Raw genomic sequence first — 15,483 nt, forward strand, 5'->3', positions numbered from 1 at the left:
AAATACGAGGCAAGCAACACAAGTATAGAACTTAAAAGTGAAGAAAATCTTTTCAGTACAGCTTTTGTGCCTTTATTGTTCAAAGTTGAAGATGGCGAAATTTGGAGAAATGGTAATCCTTCAAGTTGTCACTTTTGTAGACCTCTTCTTCTACAATATAAAAAAGAGAGCCCAATTTTATCCAGAGAAGAAGAATCAGATCTAAAAAATCAAATAAATACCTTAAAGATGTTTTGCAAAGTTTTTGATATTGCAGGAAGAAAGGTGACCATTAATATCAGCTATAGAGTTGATCTTACAATGTTTGATAATAAAGTAGTTAAGACACTTACAGAGACAAAATCCACTCAATCCTCCAATGTTTGAAATGCTAAACCGAATAAAATGAACAATATTGATTTATTAAAAGCAAAAACTGAGACTGAGTTAGCCTTGGGGCTTGGAATTTCAGCTTTGAATTGCTGGATAAAATGCTTGGAATTTATTCTTCATTTGAGTTATAAGGTCTGGAAATACCAATGACGGCAATACTGCCAGAAGAGCATTTAAAAGTAGTAAAGTTTTTTCTGAAATTACTAAAGTTGATTGTGATATAATTAAAAGATTGTATAATATTCTCATAACCATATCTTGTGGATATCCTATTAATATCAATGAACTAGATTTATACTGCACTGAAACAGGTAAACTTGTAGTGAGTTTGTACGACTGGTACGTTATGCCTCCTACTGTACATGAACTGCTGCTGCATAGTTCTTCTATATCACATAAATTACCTTGGCCAATCGGGGTATATTCGGAAGATGCACTGGAGAGTTTAAATAAACAGATAAGAAATTCTAGACTTAAGCACACGGCATAAATATCAAGGTTAACCACAATGATGAATCAGATGCACAACCTTCTATTAAGATCACACCCAAAAGTATCAAGCATAGCTTTTAGAAAACATGAGAGCTATCGAGGAAAACCGTCACCAGATGAAGTTATTAAAATAATTGTAATGTAAATAATAAAATAAATGTGATAAAATACAGTTTTTTTTTCTCTATGTATCAACATCCTTTAAAAACCATTTTTATTAGAATATCAATTAGAGTAATTTATCAAGATAATGGGTTTGTCTTGAAGATTCTAAAACTTGAAAAAAAAATTTTTTTTACGCGTATAGCCATCTTAAACGCAAGTAAGCGCGCATAATACGCGTCAATGCTGCGTGTAAAAAAAAAAAATTAACAAATTTGAAATCTTTGACCCAAAAATTATTGTTTTGATATATAACATTATTTATTTACGATTTATATCAAACTTTATTTAATTTTCACCGTTTTTTGATCGTCCTGAGTCACTGTGCAGCGTTGCGTCCTTTCCCCCCCCCCCCCCCCCCCCGCCTCCTCGCTCCCCACAAAAACACAAAAAGAAGGGTTGATAGTGAAACAATTGTGCGGTAAGGGTTAACTTTAGCGCTGTAAATCTCGAAAGAAAAAAAAGTGACAACTACACCGCAAATGTCATCCAAACGTAGACATCAATATCCGAAAAAAAGTGTAGAAAAGAATTGTTACATTGACAATGCAAATGTTACTAAGCAAAGTTACAAGTTTAAATAAAAGTTTCTTAAATGACTATTTTTTCAAAAGTATTTCACGTAGTTTGAATTGAGCGTCCTTCCTTTTTTTTAATTTTGTAACAATGGTTTTGTTTGCCGCTCTACTTTATGAGACTTGTCAAAACTTCTGTTCTTTTAAACCGTATTTGTTACGCTACTCACTGTTAAGTTGGGGTTAGTCATAATGGAGGAATAAATACTAACTTAATATATAATCTATTTATTAACATTAAGAAGCGGCCATATTGACACGCGTGCTATTACAGAATCAAATCAACTAATTAATGGTTCGTAATTACAATAATAAATGTAACGGCCGTGTAGATGACATCACTCTAACACCCCTACATGATGTCAAAATCTAAATTTACAAAAAAAATTAAGTTCAAAATATAATCTCTAAATATTTTCATTGAGTCCTTTTTAAATGGTTTCGTAAAAATATCCGCTAAGTTTTCGTTTGATGGTACATATTCCAAAGTTATCTTTCCATTATGAAAATACTCTCTTATAAAATGATATCGGATATCGATGTGTTTTGAACGTGAATGTTTCACTGGATTCTTTGATAAAGCAATTGAACCTTGGTTATCACTTTTGACATTCACTGGTTCAGTGATTTTTACAGATCCTTAAGGAATTGGGTAAGGTATGCTACCTCTTGACATGTGGCAGATATTGCCATATACTCAGCTTTGCATGGTGACAGAGCAACAGAGGCTTGTTTCATAGATTTCCATGCTATGATTGGTCCACTCTGGTAAAGACTCTAAAACAATAACCAGTAATACTTCTTCGATCATTGCAGGATGGTCCCCAATCAGCATCACAAAATGCATTCAAACTAATATTTTGTTGTGTTTTTCTAAAAGTTAAGGAATAGTCCAGAGTACCTTTTATATATTGAAAAACATGTTTAAGCATTATCCAATCTCTGTTATTTGGTTTCGACAAATTGTGATAATTTTGTGACAACAAAACTAAGGTCAGGGCGAGTACATATCATTGCATAAACTAAACTTCCTACCATTTCACAATAAAGTTTGTCTGTCTTTATTTCATTTTGCAGTTCTTCATCATATGATTTTAGGTTCGTTTCACATGGTGTTTTTCTAGGTTTACAATCTCCCATTCCATATAGATGTAATACATTAGTAAGGTAAACCTTTTGGTTCATAACTATTTTTTCAAAACTTTGAACAAACGTTATTCCAAGAAAATTTGATATTTTCCCTAAATCTTTCATTTTAAATTTTTGGCTAAGTCTTTCTTTATAATAGTTCATGGCTTTAGTGGAACTGGTGACTATAATAATATCATCAATCCAAATTAAAATAAGAACTTTTGAATCGCTTTTATTGTATATAAAAACACATGGATCAGATTCAGATTGAGTAAAACTCATTTCAATAAGACAATCTTTTAATAACTTGTTCCAGTTTCTCCCACTTTGTTTAAGACCATAGAGCGACTTATTCAACTTCCAAATTAATTCACTATTAGCATGTTCATAGCCAGGTGGTTGTGAGACATAAATTTCACATTCTATTGGAGCATGTAAATATGCACTTTTTGCATCCATTTGGTATACGATTAGATTAGATTTTCATGTACAGATAGATTCATAATTATCCTTAATGATTCAATTCTAGCTGTGGGTGAGAATGTTTCAGAGTAATCTACTCCTTCAATTTGAGTGAAACCTTTTGCTACATATCGAGCTTTATATATTGGATTATCTGGTTCACTTTTCACTGAGTAAATCCATCTACCTCCTATTAGGTTTTTACCATATGGCAAGGTAGTAAGGGTGTACGTAACATTTTTATTTAACGATTTTATTTCTTCATCCATCGCTTTCTTCCACTTACAGGCTTCTTCGCTTTGGATGGCATCACTGTAAGAAGTGGGTACTTTTACACAATAGCAGTAGTCAATACATTTAATGTAATCATTATTTTTAGAATTGTCAATAATGTAACCATCTAAATATTTTAGTGGTCTTCTAGTTCTTTCTGGGTTCCTACGGTTTTTAGTATGTTGTAGCTTGGTAGGTTGATGCTGATATTTTTGGTGTGAGTTTTCGATTTCATCTTCATCGATATTATTAGGTGTTATAAGTCTAAAATTTTCAGTAAACTTTACTAATCTATGTTTCAGAACATGATTTGTATCAGGGAAGTATACTAAATATGAAGTGCTTTCTCTGTCATATCCGATGAAATATCCAATTTTACTACGATCCAACTTTTTACTATCATTTTCATAGGGGTAACATATTGTTCCAAAGATATGTAATTTGGAAAGGTTTGGCTTAGTCTTTGTGATAGTTCCATATGGAGTGTTTTCAAGTCTACTACTATAACAACGATTTCTAACATAGGTTGCAGTCATTATGGCGTACGCCCATAGGAATTTTGGTAACTTCGATTCAATAAGCATGCATCTGGCAACATCAAACAAAGTTCGCCAGTTTCGTTCGGCATTACCATTTTGATGAGGAGATTATGGTGAAGCACGCTCATGCTTAATACAGTACTTTCTTAGTAGTTCTTGAAATTCCCTTGAAATATATTCACTTCCATTATCACTTCTAATTTGACTAACACGTCCAGATGGGTCAATCTCATTGCTTTTAAATGAGAAAGTCTTTACATTACCATATGGGGCAATGTCAATTAAAAACTTTTCTGTAGCATGTACCGCATCTGACTTATGCTTTAAAAAATAAGTGAATAAACATCCTGAATAATCATCAGTGAAACTAATAACATATTTATGTCCTTCCTTTGAAATTGGCACAATTGGTCCAGCTAAATCTATATATACTAACTCAAATGGATATGTTGCTCTAATATTAAGGTTCTCTGTCACACATATTTGTTTGTTTTCCTAAAGTACGTGTTTCACAAAAATTACTTTTATTATTGGTAATCTTCATACCTTCAACAACTTTTTCTAATTTCTTCAAACCTGCAAAATTACAATGTCCTAATATTTTATGCCATGTATCAATGTTTTCATTCCGAACTATACTTGTTGAAGTTTTGAGTAGATAATATAATCTACCTTTCTGGTATATTGGAAATAATGTCTCATTTTTAGCAATCAATTCTCCTTTATCACCTTTGAAGTTAACAGTTGCACCTTTTTGCGCAGCAGCTTGAACAGAAAATATACAGTTGGGGTAACTTGGTATAAATAAAGTATTTTCTAGTTTAACTTGAACAACATTTTCATCCTCAGTAGTCAATTTTACTGAAATGGTTCCTTGTTTTTTGGGCCACATTGTTAGTTTTTGTACCATCAGCCAACTCAATATAATGTTCTTCTGGTTTAAAATGTTCATCAAGGTAAATAAAATATTTATCAATATTAACTATATGAGTAGTTGCTCCACAATCAACAAGGAATGATTCATTTTCAGATAAAAGTTGCAAATTTCCTTCATCAACTTTGAATACATAACTTTGATCAATATTTTAATCTGTTAAATTTTTAGCTTTATCTTTTTCCTATTGCTGTTTAAGACAAGATTTGTCATTATGAGTGCTTGATTTACATAATTTATACCATTTTCTTTCTTTTTTTTTTATAACAATTTGTAGATTTGTGACCTGGAATACCACATGTGTAACATTTTGCAACATTTTTATTTTTAAATTTAACATTATTTTTCATAATACTGCTTATATTTGGTTCAGCTTGATTACTTCTCGAATTTTCAGTTTCTTCAACGTTTCTAAGTGCTTGTTTAAATTTTTGAAAACACTTAACAGTTTCTGATTGTGTTACAACTGCAATAAAAGATTTATATTCATTTGGTACCATTGCTACAAGGAGTGAATCACTTACAATTTCGTCTGCAGATCTCAATGCTGTTGCTGATATTTCTGCTCTTATAATATAGTCGGTAATTGACTCCGAATTCAATTTTTGAAGCGTTGTAAGTTGATTGTATAATGTTATAATTCTTGGTTTGCTACAACCAGCATAGTGTTGTTTAAGTATGGAGAATGCTTCTCTTCCTTTATCTCGAGCATCTCTCATTACTAATGAAAGCGATCTCTCGTCTAGGTATTGAATTAGTTCTGCAAACGCTAATTCGTTTTCATCGTCATTGACTCTTTGGGTTCCAGTAATTACATCTTTTAAACCTTTAAGTTTCATGTATCCTAATATTTTTATTTCCCATAATTCAAACTTTCTTTCATCTCCATCGAATAATAAACTTTGATATTGGCTTCTGGGCCCATAACCTGTTAAGTTGCGGTAGTCATAATGGAGGAATAAATACTAACTTAATATATAATCTATTTATTAACATTAAGAAGCGGCCATATTGACACGCGTGCTATTACAGAATCAAATCAAATATTTAGTGGTCTGTAATTATAATAATAAATGAAACGGCCGTGTAGATGACATCACTCTAACACTCACTTCACTTTGAAAAAAAGCTGGGAGACCAGCTGGTAGACCTTTCGACAAAAAAGTTGGTAGCAAGTATCACAATTGTTGATAAGGTTTTACCAGCAACAGAAACTCCTTTTCAGAATACTTCAATATTATCTTTATTTTCAGAATTCAATGATGATTTCTTTGTTTTGCAATATGGAGCTAGGACCCGATTAGTGTTAAACGATGTAAAGTGTTCAGCCTGCAACATGTCATCCACATGGAACAAATGTAATCAAAACCAAGATGGATTGACGTGGCGATTTTATGCAGTTTTAATTACAGTCAATTATTTTTTAAAAGAACTATCATCTATCTCTGAAAACTCTAAGCAATATTTAGAAAAAATCCACAATAACTTGGAGGCTAAGCTGAGAATGACGAACCATTAGATGTAAAGATTGGTGAGTGGAAACATTTTTATTGGAAATATCATCGTGGTCAATGGTGGCAGAGACATTGGTTTTTTGGGGCCATAGAGCGTCATTCAGAACGCTATTGTCCTGTAGAGGTGTCTGAACAAACGATTTTACCTGGTAGTCGAATAAAATCTCTGATAGTTGAACATCTTGTGTTGAGTTACCACAAACTTCGATCGGTATCTATATATATCTATGTCATCGCTCATCAAAGAAACCTTGTCGACCCTAATGACCTAACTGTGCACACTCAGCTTATTGAAAAAACGTGTATGCGAGCTAAGAGGAAGTTGCGTCGTCAACACAGGACCAGTGGATCGCTTTTTCAACTTACATATCTGAGTTTCTATGGCAGCAAAGAGTTGGCGAAAGCAAGTCTTAGCCGAAATAATAAACTTTTTTTGTTGAACGTTTATTTGTTTTGTTTTTTTTTTAAACGAAAATAGTATTTAATAAACTACTATAAATAACAAGTACCGTAAATAAATACTGACTAAAAAATTAATATATTAACTAAATATACACTTCAAAATATATAAAAACTTCACTTTGGTGTATTTTTTAAAAGAAAATAACCATATTTATGCGGTTTTCTATTTTGATTATAATTTTTTATGTGTTTAGATTAAAAAAAAAACTAAAATTTTGATTAAAATTCACAATTTTAATATAAAAATATTACAATTTTATGACAAAGTGGCAAGTTATGGTAAATTTACGTTTTACAGCTTACATAACATATTATTAAAAAAATGGCTTAAAAAATTATTTATTCGTTCTGCGCTGATTACTTCGTTTACATTAAGTGAATATTTCCTCTCATTAACATGTAGTTGACAATTAAAACGGATATTTTCATAGCCTCATATCTTTTAAAAAAATTATAAGCAAGAACAGTAATTATAGTATCCTTTATTCTATAATTTTGACAAGTAATTAATCTAAAACAATTTAAAATATAATAAAAGTTAAAACACTTTTGCACAAATGAAAATAAAATAAATAAAAAGCAATAATATAAAAGATAAAATATTTAAATAATAACGATAAAAACAAATAATAAAAACAGTGAACAAAAACGAACTTTAAAAAAAAACGAATACTAAAAAAATACTTACACAATTTAAATAACTACTTTGAAATTTATCTACTTTGGTTTTCCTAACTATTTTTAGAACTTTTGTCTATAAAAACGAGAGCGCTAATAACAATTAAACTTTATTCTACGCCACTTAACTGCAGTACAACCCTCCATTTGTTATAGTACAGTAAAAGCAATAAGTTATGGCAAAAATATCGCCTCGAGTGGATTTAGCATTTAAGAAAATCTTCGGTGTTGAAGAAAACAAGGACTTTTTCATTTCGCTTATAAACTCTATCGTAAGTCAAGAAGATCAGGTAGAAGATGTTACTTTACTAAATCCTTATAATCCGAAAAACTTCCGAGATGATAAGTTATCAATACTCGATATTAAGGTAAAAGGTTTGGACGGTAGAAGGTTCAATGTCGAGATGCAAATCACCGATGAATCGGATTACGATAAAAGAGCCCTTTATTATTACGCAAAGTTATATACCGAGCAACTAAAGGAATCCAAAGGTTATTCCACGCTATGCAAAGCTATAGGTATCCACATTCTGAACTTTACTTCTATCCCGCATATAAAAGATTATCATAACTCTTTTCACATAACAGAAAAAAAGAAAGGGTTTACTTACAATAGAACTGAATAAATTTATCAAAGGGAACTACATACAATAGAACTGAATAAATTTATCACTGATTCAACTGAAGAATTAGAGGATATTGTTGCGAAGATTAGAAATGTCCTTGATATGTGGGTTACTTTTTTAACCAAACATGATTTGCTGAACGCTGATAGGTTACCAAAAGAACTAGATAATAAGAATCTAAAAAAAGCTTTGCATGTATTGAACGTTCTAAACTTTAACGAAGAGGAAAGGGAGCTTTACGAATGCCACTTCAAATGGCTCAGAATGGAAGCTAACGCACTAAAAATAGCTGAAGATAAGGCTAGAAAGGAAGGAATTGCAGAGGGTATTTCCATTGGTAAAGAAGAAGGAATTGCAGAGGGCATTAAAACTATTGCCCTTACCATGCTAAAACAAGAACTTGGTGATAAACTTATTTCTTTCACTACAGGTTTAAGTTTAGAAGAAGTATTGAAGCTTAAAAGCCAAAATTAGTTTTTTAAACAAGAATATACTAAAACATGAGATATGCTTCTTGATTTTGTAAGGATTCACTTAACCAAGGTTTTCTACAATATTCTTGATAATGTTGTAAAAAAAGTTTGGTCAAGTGAATCTCATTTACTAGTACTAGCAATGGAAGAAAGGTTAAAAATGAGGCTCTGTGGAAAAGGAATGTTATTAAAGAAGCTAGAGTGAAAGGTAAAGAGTAAATTGACTACAAAGGAAGAACTGTACCTGCTACTACTGTTGGAACTGATTGCAGGTGAAATTTGTATTGCAATTTTAATACCCAATTAGTCTTTTAACAATTTGTTTAAGGCTATCATAGCATATCATGCAACATGTTTTCATAAAAACGTCTCAGACAAAACTAATCCAACACTTTCTATATCGTTCCATTTAGGCTTGTGAATTGACCTTAAACAGTAGCCAAATGTTATAGCCGAATTACTCAAACATCATTTTTTAGAGTTTTGCTATGGCATTTAGGCCTACCTCGAACATTTATATCAACATAATCTAATAAGATATTTTGCTTTCAGATGCTCGAAGGAATGTACGGAACGTCTAAAAAACCAGAGCGACGAGATCTTCGCACGCATGAGATCGTTAGAGACAAAGAACGAGCAAGATGTGTTTCTACAATCATTGATTACAAGCATAAAGGTGAAAACTCACCGAACCAGAAAGGAAGGTGCTGAAGGAAGAGTAGCTCATGACTTTTCATTTACATACGAGGTTTTGGTGGGGGATGCCAAAGAAAAGGCATGTGTGGATACCTTTAAAAATCTTTATGGTATTAAAATTAGTCGTATTCGACGATTGCGCTCCCTGTTGGTATTAGGAAAATCACCAAAGGACGAGGGAAAAAATTAGGAACGAATGCAATCAGTGGCAATGTAAGACTTCTGATAAGAGAACATATCGAAAGTTATCCGGTGAAACAGAGCAAATATGCTGGTAAAACTATCAATTATCTAGATGCTAGACTAAATGTCAAAATCTTGTACTCAATGTTTAAAGAAAAACATCCTGAAGCAAAATGTAGCTACAAATTTTTTCTAGGCTACTTTAAGGACAACTTTACGTTACGATTTGGCCGTCCCCAGATAGACTCTTGTTGCACCTGTGAGGAGCTTAATTTAAAATTACAAAACCCTCATCTCAGTGATGCAGAAAAGAGAAATGCTGCTGCTGAACTGATGCTGCACAAACGTCGATCGAAAAAGTTTTACAACAAACTCCAAAATGAAAGCAACCCGGAAACAAAACAAAATGAACCGCATGTTTTAGCGATCGCATTTGACTACATGCAGAATATCCCTTTACCGATGATACCAGTCCAAGAAACCTTTTACCTCAGAAAGCTATCTGTTAACCTCTTCTCTATTCACGATGTGAAATACAATAAAGGTCATGCTTATGTGTACCATGAAGGCACAGCCAGAAAAAGCCCTGATGAGGTGTGCTCTTTTGTGTACAATTACCTAATGTCTGCTCCTCCACAGTTTACTGAAGTCCATGTCTACTGAGATAACTGTGGAGGCCAAAATAAAAACCATGCACTAAACAGAGTCTTTTTGGCTCTCACAGATACTGGCCGATTAGATCGAATTGAGCAGTACTACCCGATAAAAAGTCACTCGTACCTACCATGTGACCGGGACTTCGCGGTAATAAAGAGAAAACTGAAAAGGTATGACAGGGTGTACACAGTTCACCAGATAACTGAACTTATCATTACTTCTAGTATTACTGGTAAGTTTACTGTTGAAGTAGTCGCAATAGAAGATATTTTAGATTTTCAAAAATGGTGGCCAACATTCTACAAAAAATCTTGCATTTCGGAAGAAACACGGGGAAAGAAAGTTCCTGTTAAGGATAAGGTAAATTTTGGAATAAGTTCCCTAATGCACTTCACTTACAGGACTTCTCCAGGTGTAATTGTCTGTAGGCCACTCATTGGTGGGCTGATGGTCCAAACTTACAAGATGTCTCAAGTCGTCGATCGCATCGTCGAGTTTCCGCAAAATGTGTGCTACCCATTGGGTTATGTTCCGATAAAAAGAGTGAAACTGCAGGATATTAGGAAACTAACGCAATATGTTCCGGATGAGTTCAGTGGTTTTTATGATAAACTCATGAGCTGGCCAACAACCGACGAGGCGAATGACGGGGAAGAGGAACACGATATCTAGTGAGGTGTCTGACAAAGGCTTTGTGATCGGTCCTTTTATACATTGTGTGATTTAATATGTGTAATAGTTTGACCTTGGATTTTTAATAGTTTTTTGTTCAAAAAATGAATAAATATATAAAAGACAAGCATTTTGTTATTATCTTTAACACGTGTAAACAAAAAGGTTCTAAGTCAGACAACTTTAACTATGTATAATACATATATCGTCAGCTCGGAATACAAGTGTCGTATTCGACATTTTTGAAAAAAATGACTTACATATGCGAACTATCTATTTTTTGTGGACTTATTTTACAAAAAATTATCCGATAGCTCAATTAAATTTTTTTCCAATATAGTTCAGTAGATCATTTGTTGCAAATGAACTTTTTATAAGAGACGCTCGAGGTACATTTGTTGTACTTAGCGTAGACCAATAGTAGCGTTCTATTTGCTCACGTGACTTTAGATTTTACGTATATTCCGTTCATTTGTTTAATTTTAACATGTGTTTTTTGTAAATAAAAACTAATACATCCCATTTGTTTTTTATTATTGAATTGTTTTTTTTTCTTTGAATTGAATCGAAATGTTCAGTAAATAAAAATTATTACTCGTAATTAAAAGAACTAAACAGTATTTAAAAATATATCGTTTGTTTGTAAAGATAAGTAACAAATATGGAATATTTCATAACAAATTTGGAGTATTTTATGGCTTCTGATGCTGATAATCCGATACCAATAGTATTGGAGCTAAACCAGAAAAATGGAGGAAGAAACTCCTGGATATGTAGTGGAAGGTCCTACTTATTCATCTTTTTCTTCTACTATAATTTCTCCTAGCAATGAAAAGCAAATATAAAATATTTGTGTACAAAGATTTCATTACAATACGTCTTGTGTTCAAATAATTTTAAAGAGATCATTATTTTTACATTCTAAATAAGCTCTTTAAAATTTCTTTCATTATTATTACCTTTTATTTATTTTTACATCAACTGTATTTATGCATTGTTTTTTTTATAATACTCTAAGTTACTGTTTTAATAACAATAGTTTTTCTATTTTTAATAAGCAGTTTGATAAATAGTTTCCAATACAATAGATTTACAGCCCTCCTACCTTATTCAAGTTACTGTCATCTATTGAAAAAATTTCTGGAGTAGAATTGAAAGTCATACAAATGTACAAAGATGACTTCAAAAACTTCAAACTTGCTTCAAAGTCTTTATATTTCCATAAAGTGCCTTTTGCAAAGGTAAAACTAATGTGTCATGAAAAACATCTACCTTTTCATATTAAATTCAAAAAATCGTTCTTTGGTCCGTTAATTGAAGAAAGATTGGTAAAAGCTACCCCTCAGAGAAAAAATAAGCAGAAAGTTAAAGTTCTGAAAGAATTTCCTCCATTAAAAAATGATTCAACACGTTTTTTGCTCTCAGATAAAAAAATTAATGACCTTGAGCCAATGGTAAAATATTTTGTTAGCGATGATCTTGAATTTTATAATACTCTTTTTAAGTCACAAAGCCTGAACATTTAAATATATCACTTTGTAAAATGTTTTAACAAACATTCTATATATCTATTTCTTTATTGTAAAAAAAGGTACAATAATGAAAAATGGTTGTTTTTTTATATTTAAGGTTTAACTTATTTATATCATTTTTCACAGACAACTTAAAAGATATGTGTGATAAATTAGTTATTTTTTTTTTAATTATTCAAAAATAAATAATGTTAATAAAAATTGCTTAATGTAAAAAAAGAAAATATTGTGAATATTTAGTTATTTATAAATTGAGTAAGTGAAACCTTACATCATACTCAATTTATCAATAAGTATATTTGTATAAGAAGCTTATTAATTTTTATATAAGAAGCTTGAAGATTGAAAACTGTATATTTCTGTATATAATGCCGATAAATTGGTTACCAGGAATGAATTAAAGAAAAAAAATGCGAGAGACAGTCAAACTAAAATTATATTAATGCTATAAGTCATTGTTAGTTACAACATAAGTAAATTTAACCTTAATTCACCTACTATCAAATTAATTGCATCTATGACAATTGTATTCCGACAAAATGTTCTGATTTCGAAATACATTTGTCGTATTTGAAAAATCGTGCTCAAAGTTACAAGGGAAGTTTTTTTTTGTTTGTTTTTTTTGACAATTTAAACAAAAACTTATATTGATTTTAGTCAACTTTGTTAAATTTCAACTTGTAATTAAATTTACATAAAGAGATTTTGTACTTTAAACTTTGAATGCAAAATTCTCAATTTAAACACCGTGTCGTATACGACACTTGTATTCCGAGCTGACGATATATATCACAAATTTTGATATATATTTTAACAAATCTAATATTTAAAGGTGTCAAAAAGCACCCAGATTTTTCTTGAATTTATTAAAGTAATAATTTTGGATTTAATAAGTTTTTTCTCGTTCGCCGAAAAAATAGTTTTTATGACTTAAAACGTTTTTGTATACATCGATTCAATTAACAAACTTATAAAACCGTTTTTAAATAAAATAAAAACGGTTTTATAAGTTTGATAATGGCTCCCACCATATGAGCCGAAATATTTCATAAAAAAGAAAAAGAAATAATAGTATGATACCGTATATGATGTTTTAATAATTATTATATATGTATTTAAATATATACATATATATATATATATATATATATATCTTCTAACTCACCTTCAAATCAGTATTTTGATTAGTAGCTTTGTAAAACCAACGTAATTCTTGGAGTGTTTGTTTATTTTTTTCATATTCTTTTACCCTTTTGGAAGCCAATGCCCTATTTTGGGCACCAGAAAGTTTTTTACGATTCATTATTAACACTTACTCTAAATAACCGTACGCATCAATAAAATAATAGCATAGTCAACTACGCAAACTCATCAAAAATTATAAACTCAACCTCAAAAAGCTAATGTCATAAATTAATATTTCAATAGTTAAATATAAATCTTAAACATGAATTACCATAAATAAGTTGATCTTAAAGAGTTGAAAAATATTTACTATTACTTTCTAAATTCTGAATAGAATTATTTCTAAATTGTATTCACAGTTTGTTATTGCTAATTATCAACGTTTACGTTTTTTTTTACTTTAGTCTGATGATTGAGAAAATCTCAAGGGACATTTTTAATTTAATAGCGTATGGAGTACGAAATCAACGATGAATTCGTATTTTAAAATTTTTTCGAGGAACTAAAAATAATGACATAACGCGAGTAATATATACATTTCAATTATGGCATTTTAAGATTAAAAAAACTATTTTTATTTTACTTTGGCATCAGGCGCCCCATCGAGATCTGCTGCCCGGGACAACTGTCCCTTTGGGCCCCCCTCCCTCTCAGCGGCCCTGCAAGTTGAATAGTGTTAAATCAAGTCCTTTACATTATTTTTTTGTTTCTCTTTCAAGTGGATTTAATAAAGAAAAATTTTTAGCTACACAATTCCAATTTTTTCTAGGGGTGGGAGTTAAGGTTAGTTTTAGTCTTACTAAATTTAGTCGACTAACTTTTTAGCGTAACTAAAATTAGTCCACTAACTTTTTAGTCTAACTAAAATTAGTCGACTAAAACATGATTTAGTGCTAATATTTTATACCGAAAGCATGATTAGTTATAAACATTTTAATACTAATTTTTACAAGAAAAACAAAACTGAGAGTTGAACAAGATATATGTTCAATTACACAATATAGAAACAATAAAAGACATTAATTGCCTAACTGTTTCAACTTTATTGTTGTCATTGTAAATATCTGCGTTTTTATGAGTACGTTTTAATGAGAACGAAATAAATTAGGTATTATTACTTCAAAAAATCATTGCAGGTATTATATAAAGAAAATCCGAAAATGCTTCTGCACATAACACACCTCTCAAAAACATGATACCATTTTTTTAATATAAATTGATTTCACACGTGTGTTATAAAATTTGTAATTCACTTTAATTAGAAATTGAAAAATACATATTTGAACCGCTTTTAATTGAAATTTAAAACAAGTACTTAACAATAACGGGGGACTAATTAGAAAAGTTTTATTACAAAATCCCAGGTGTATATGTCGCAAACCTTTCTCCAAAAACTTTAAAAAAACCCTGAAAATCGTCCTTGAAAATGATACCCTGGAGATGCAAATTGTAACTTACAGCAATTTGTTGTTAAAAAAAAATGGCGTTCAAGCCACTTCACAACTTACATATAGCAAGAATTAAAAAAAACTTTTTTTGGGTAAAAGTAACAATATATTTTTTGCAAATTAAAAAGTCAGTCGACTAAATTTAGTTAGACTAAAAAGTTAGTCGACTAATGTTACTTATACTAAAAAGTTAGTCGACTAATTTTAGTTACGCTAAAAAGTTAGTCGACTAAATTTAGTTACGGTTTTTTTAGTTAAGTTAGTTGCAATTATTAGTTTTAATCACAATACTATTTTTTTCTATATAAGCTTCCATTTATAAATAAAATAGCTATTATTTTTTATATTAGAAGTGTTTAGTTCTATTATTCATGAAATTTTTGCCCTGTTATCCATATTTTACTTCGTTATTATGAA

The 15,483-nt window shown here is 30.7% G+C and overlaps 1 protein-coding gene and 1 long non-coding RNA gene across 2 annotated transcripts in view; both read right to left on the reverse strand.

Moving 5' to 3' along the window:
• The window catches only part of LOC149884250 (uncharacterized), a 124,810-nt gene that overhangs the window by 13,316 nt on the left and 96,011 nt on the right, over nt 1-15,483 (reverse strand). The window lies entirely within an intron of this gene.
• On the reverse strand, nt 3,203-4,003 carry LOC149884254 (uncharacterized). Its single transcript, XM_090098726.1, has one exon. The coding sequence runs from the start codon at nt 4,001-4,003 to the stop codon at nt 3,203-3,205; it is 801 nt and encodes a 266-aa protein (XP_089954852.1).

Source organism: Hydra viridissima, unplaced genomic scaffold, assembly GCF_058129835.1.
Source record: "Hydra viridissima isolate aposymbiotic clone 2 unplaced genomic scaffold, HvirCarnegie_v1 scaffold_9, whole genome shotgun sequence".
NCBI lineage: Eukaryota > Metazoa > Cnidaria > Hydrozoa > Anthoathecata > Hydridae > Hydra > Hydra viridissima.

Excerpts from the sequence above, each read along its gene's own strand:
- LOC149884254 (XM_090098726.1), bottom strand. The coding sequence starts at position 4,003 with ATGACTGCAACCTATGTTAGAAATCGTTGTTATAGTAGTAGACTTGAA.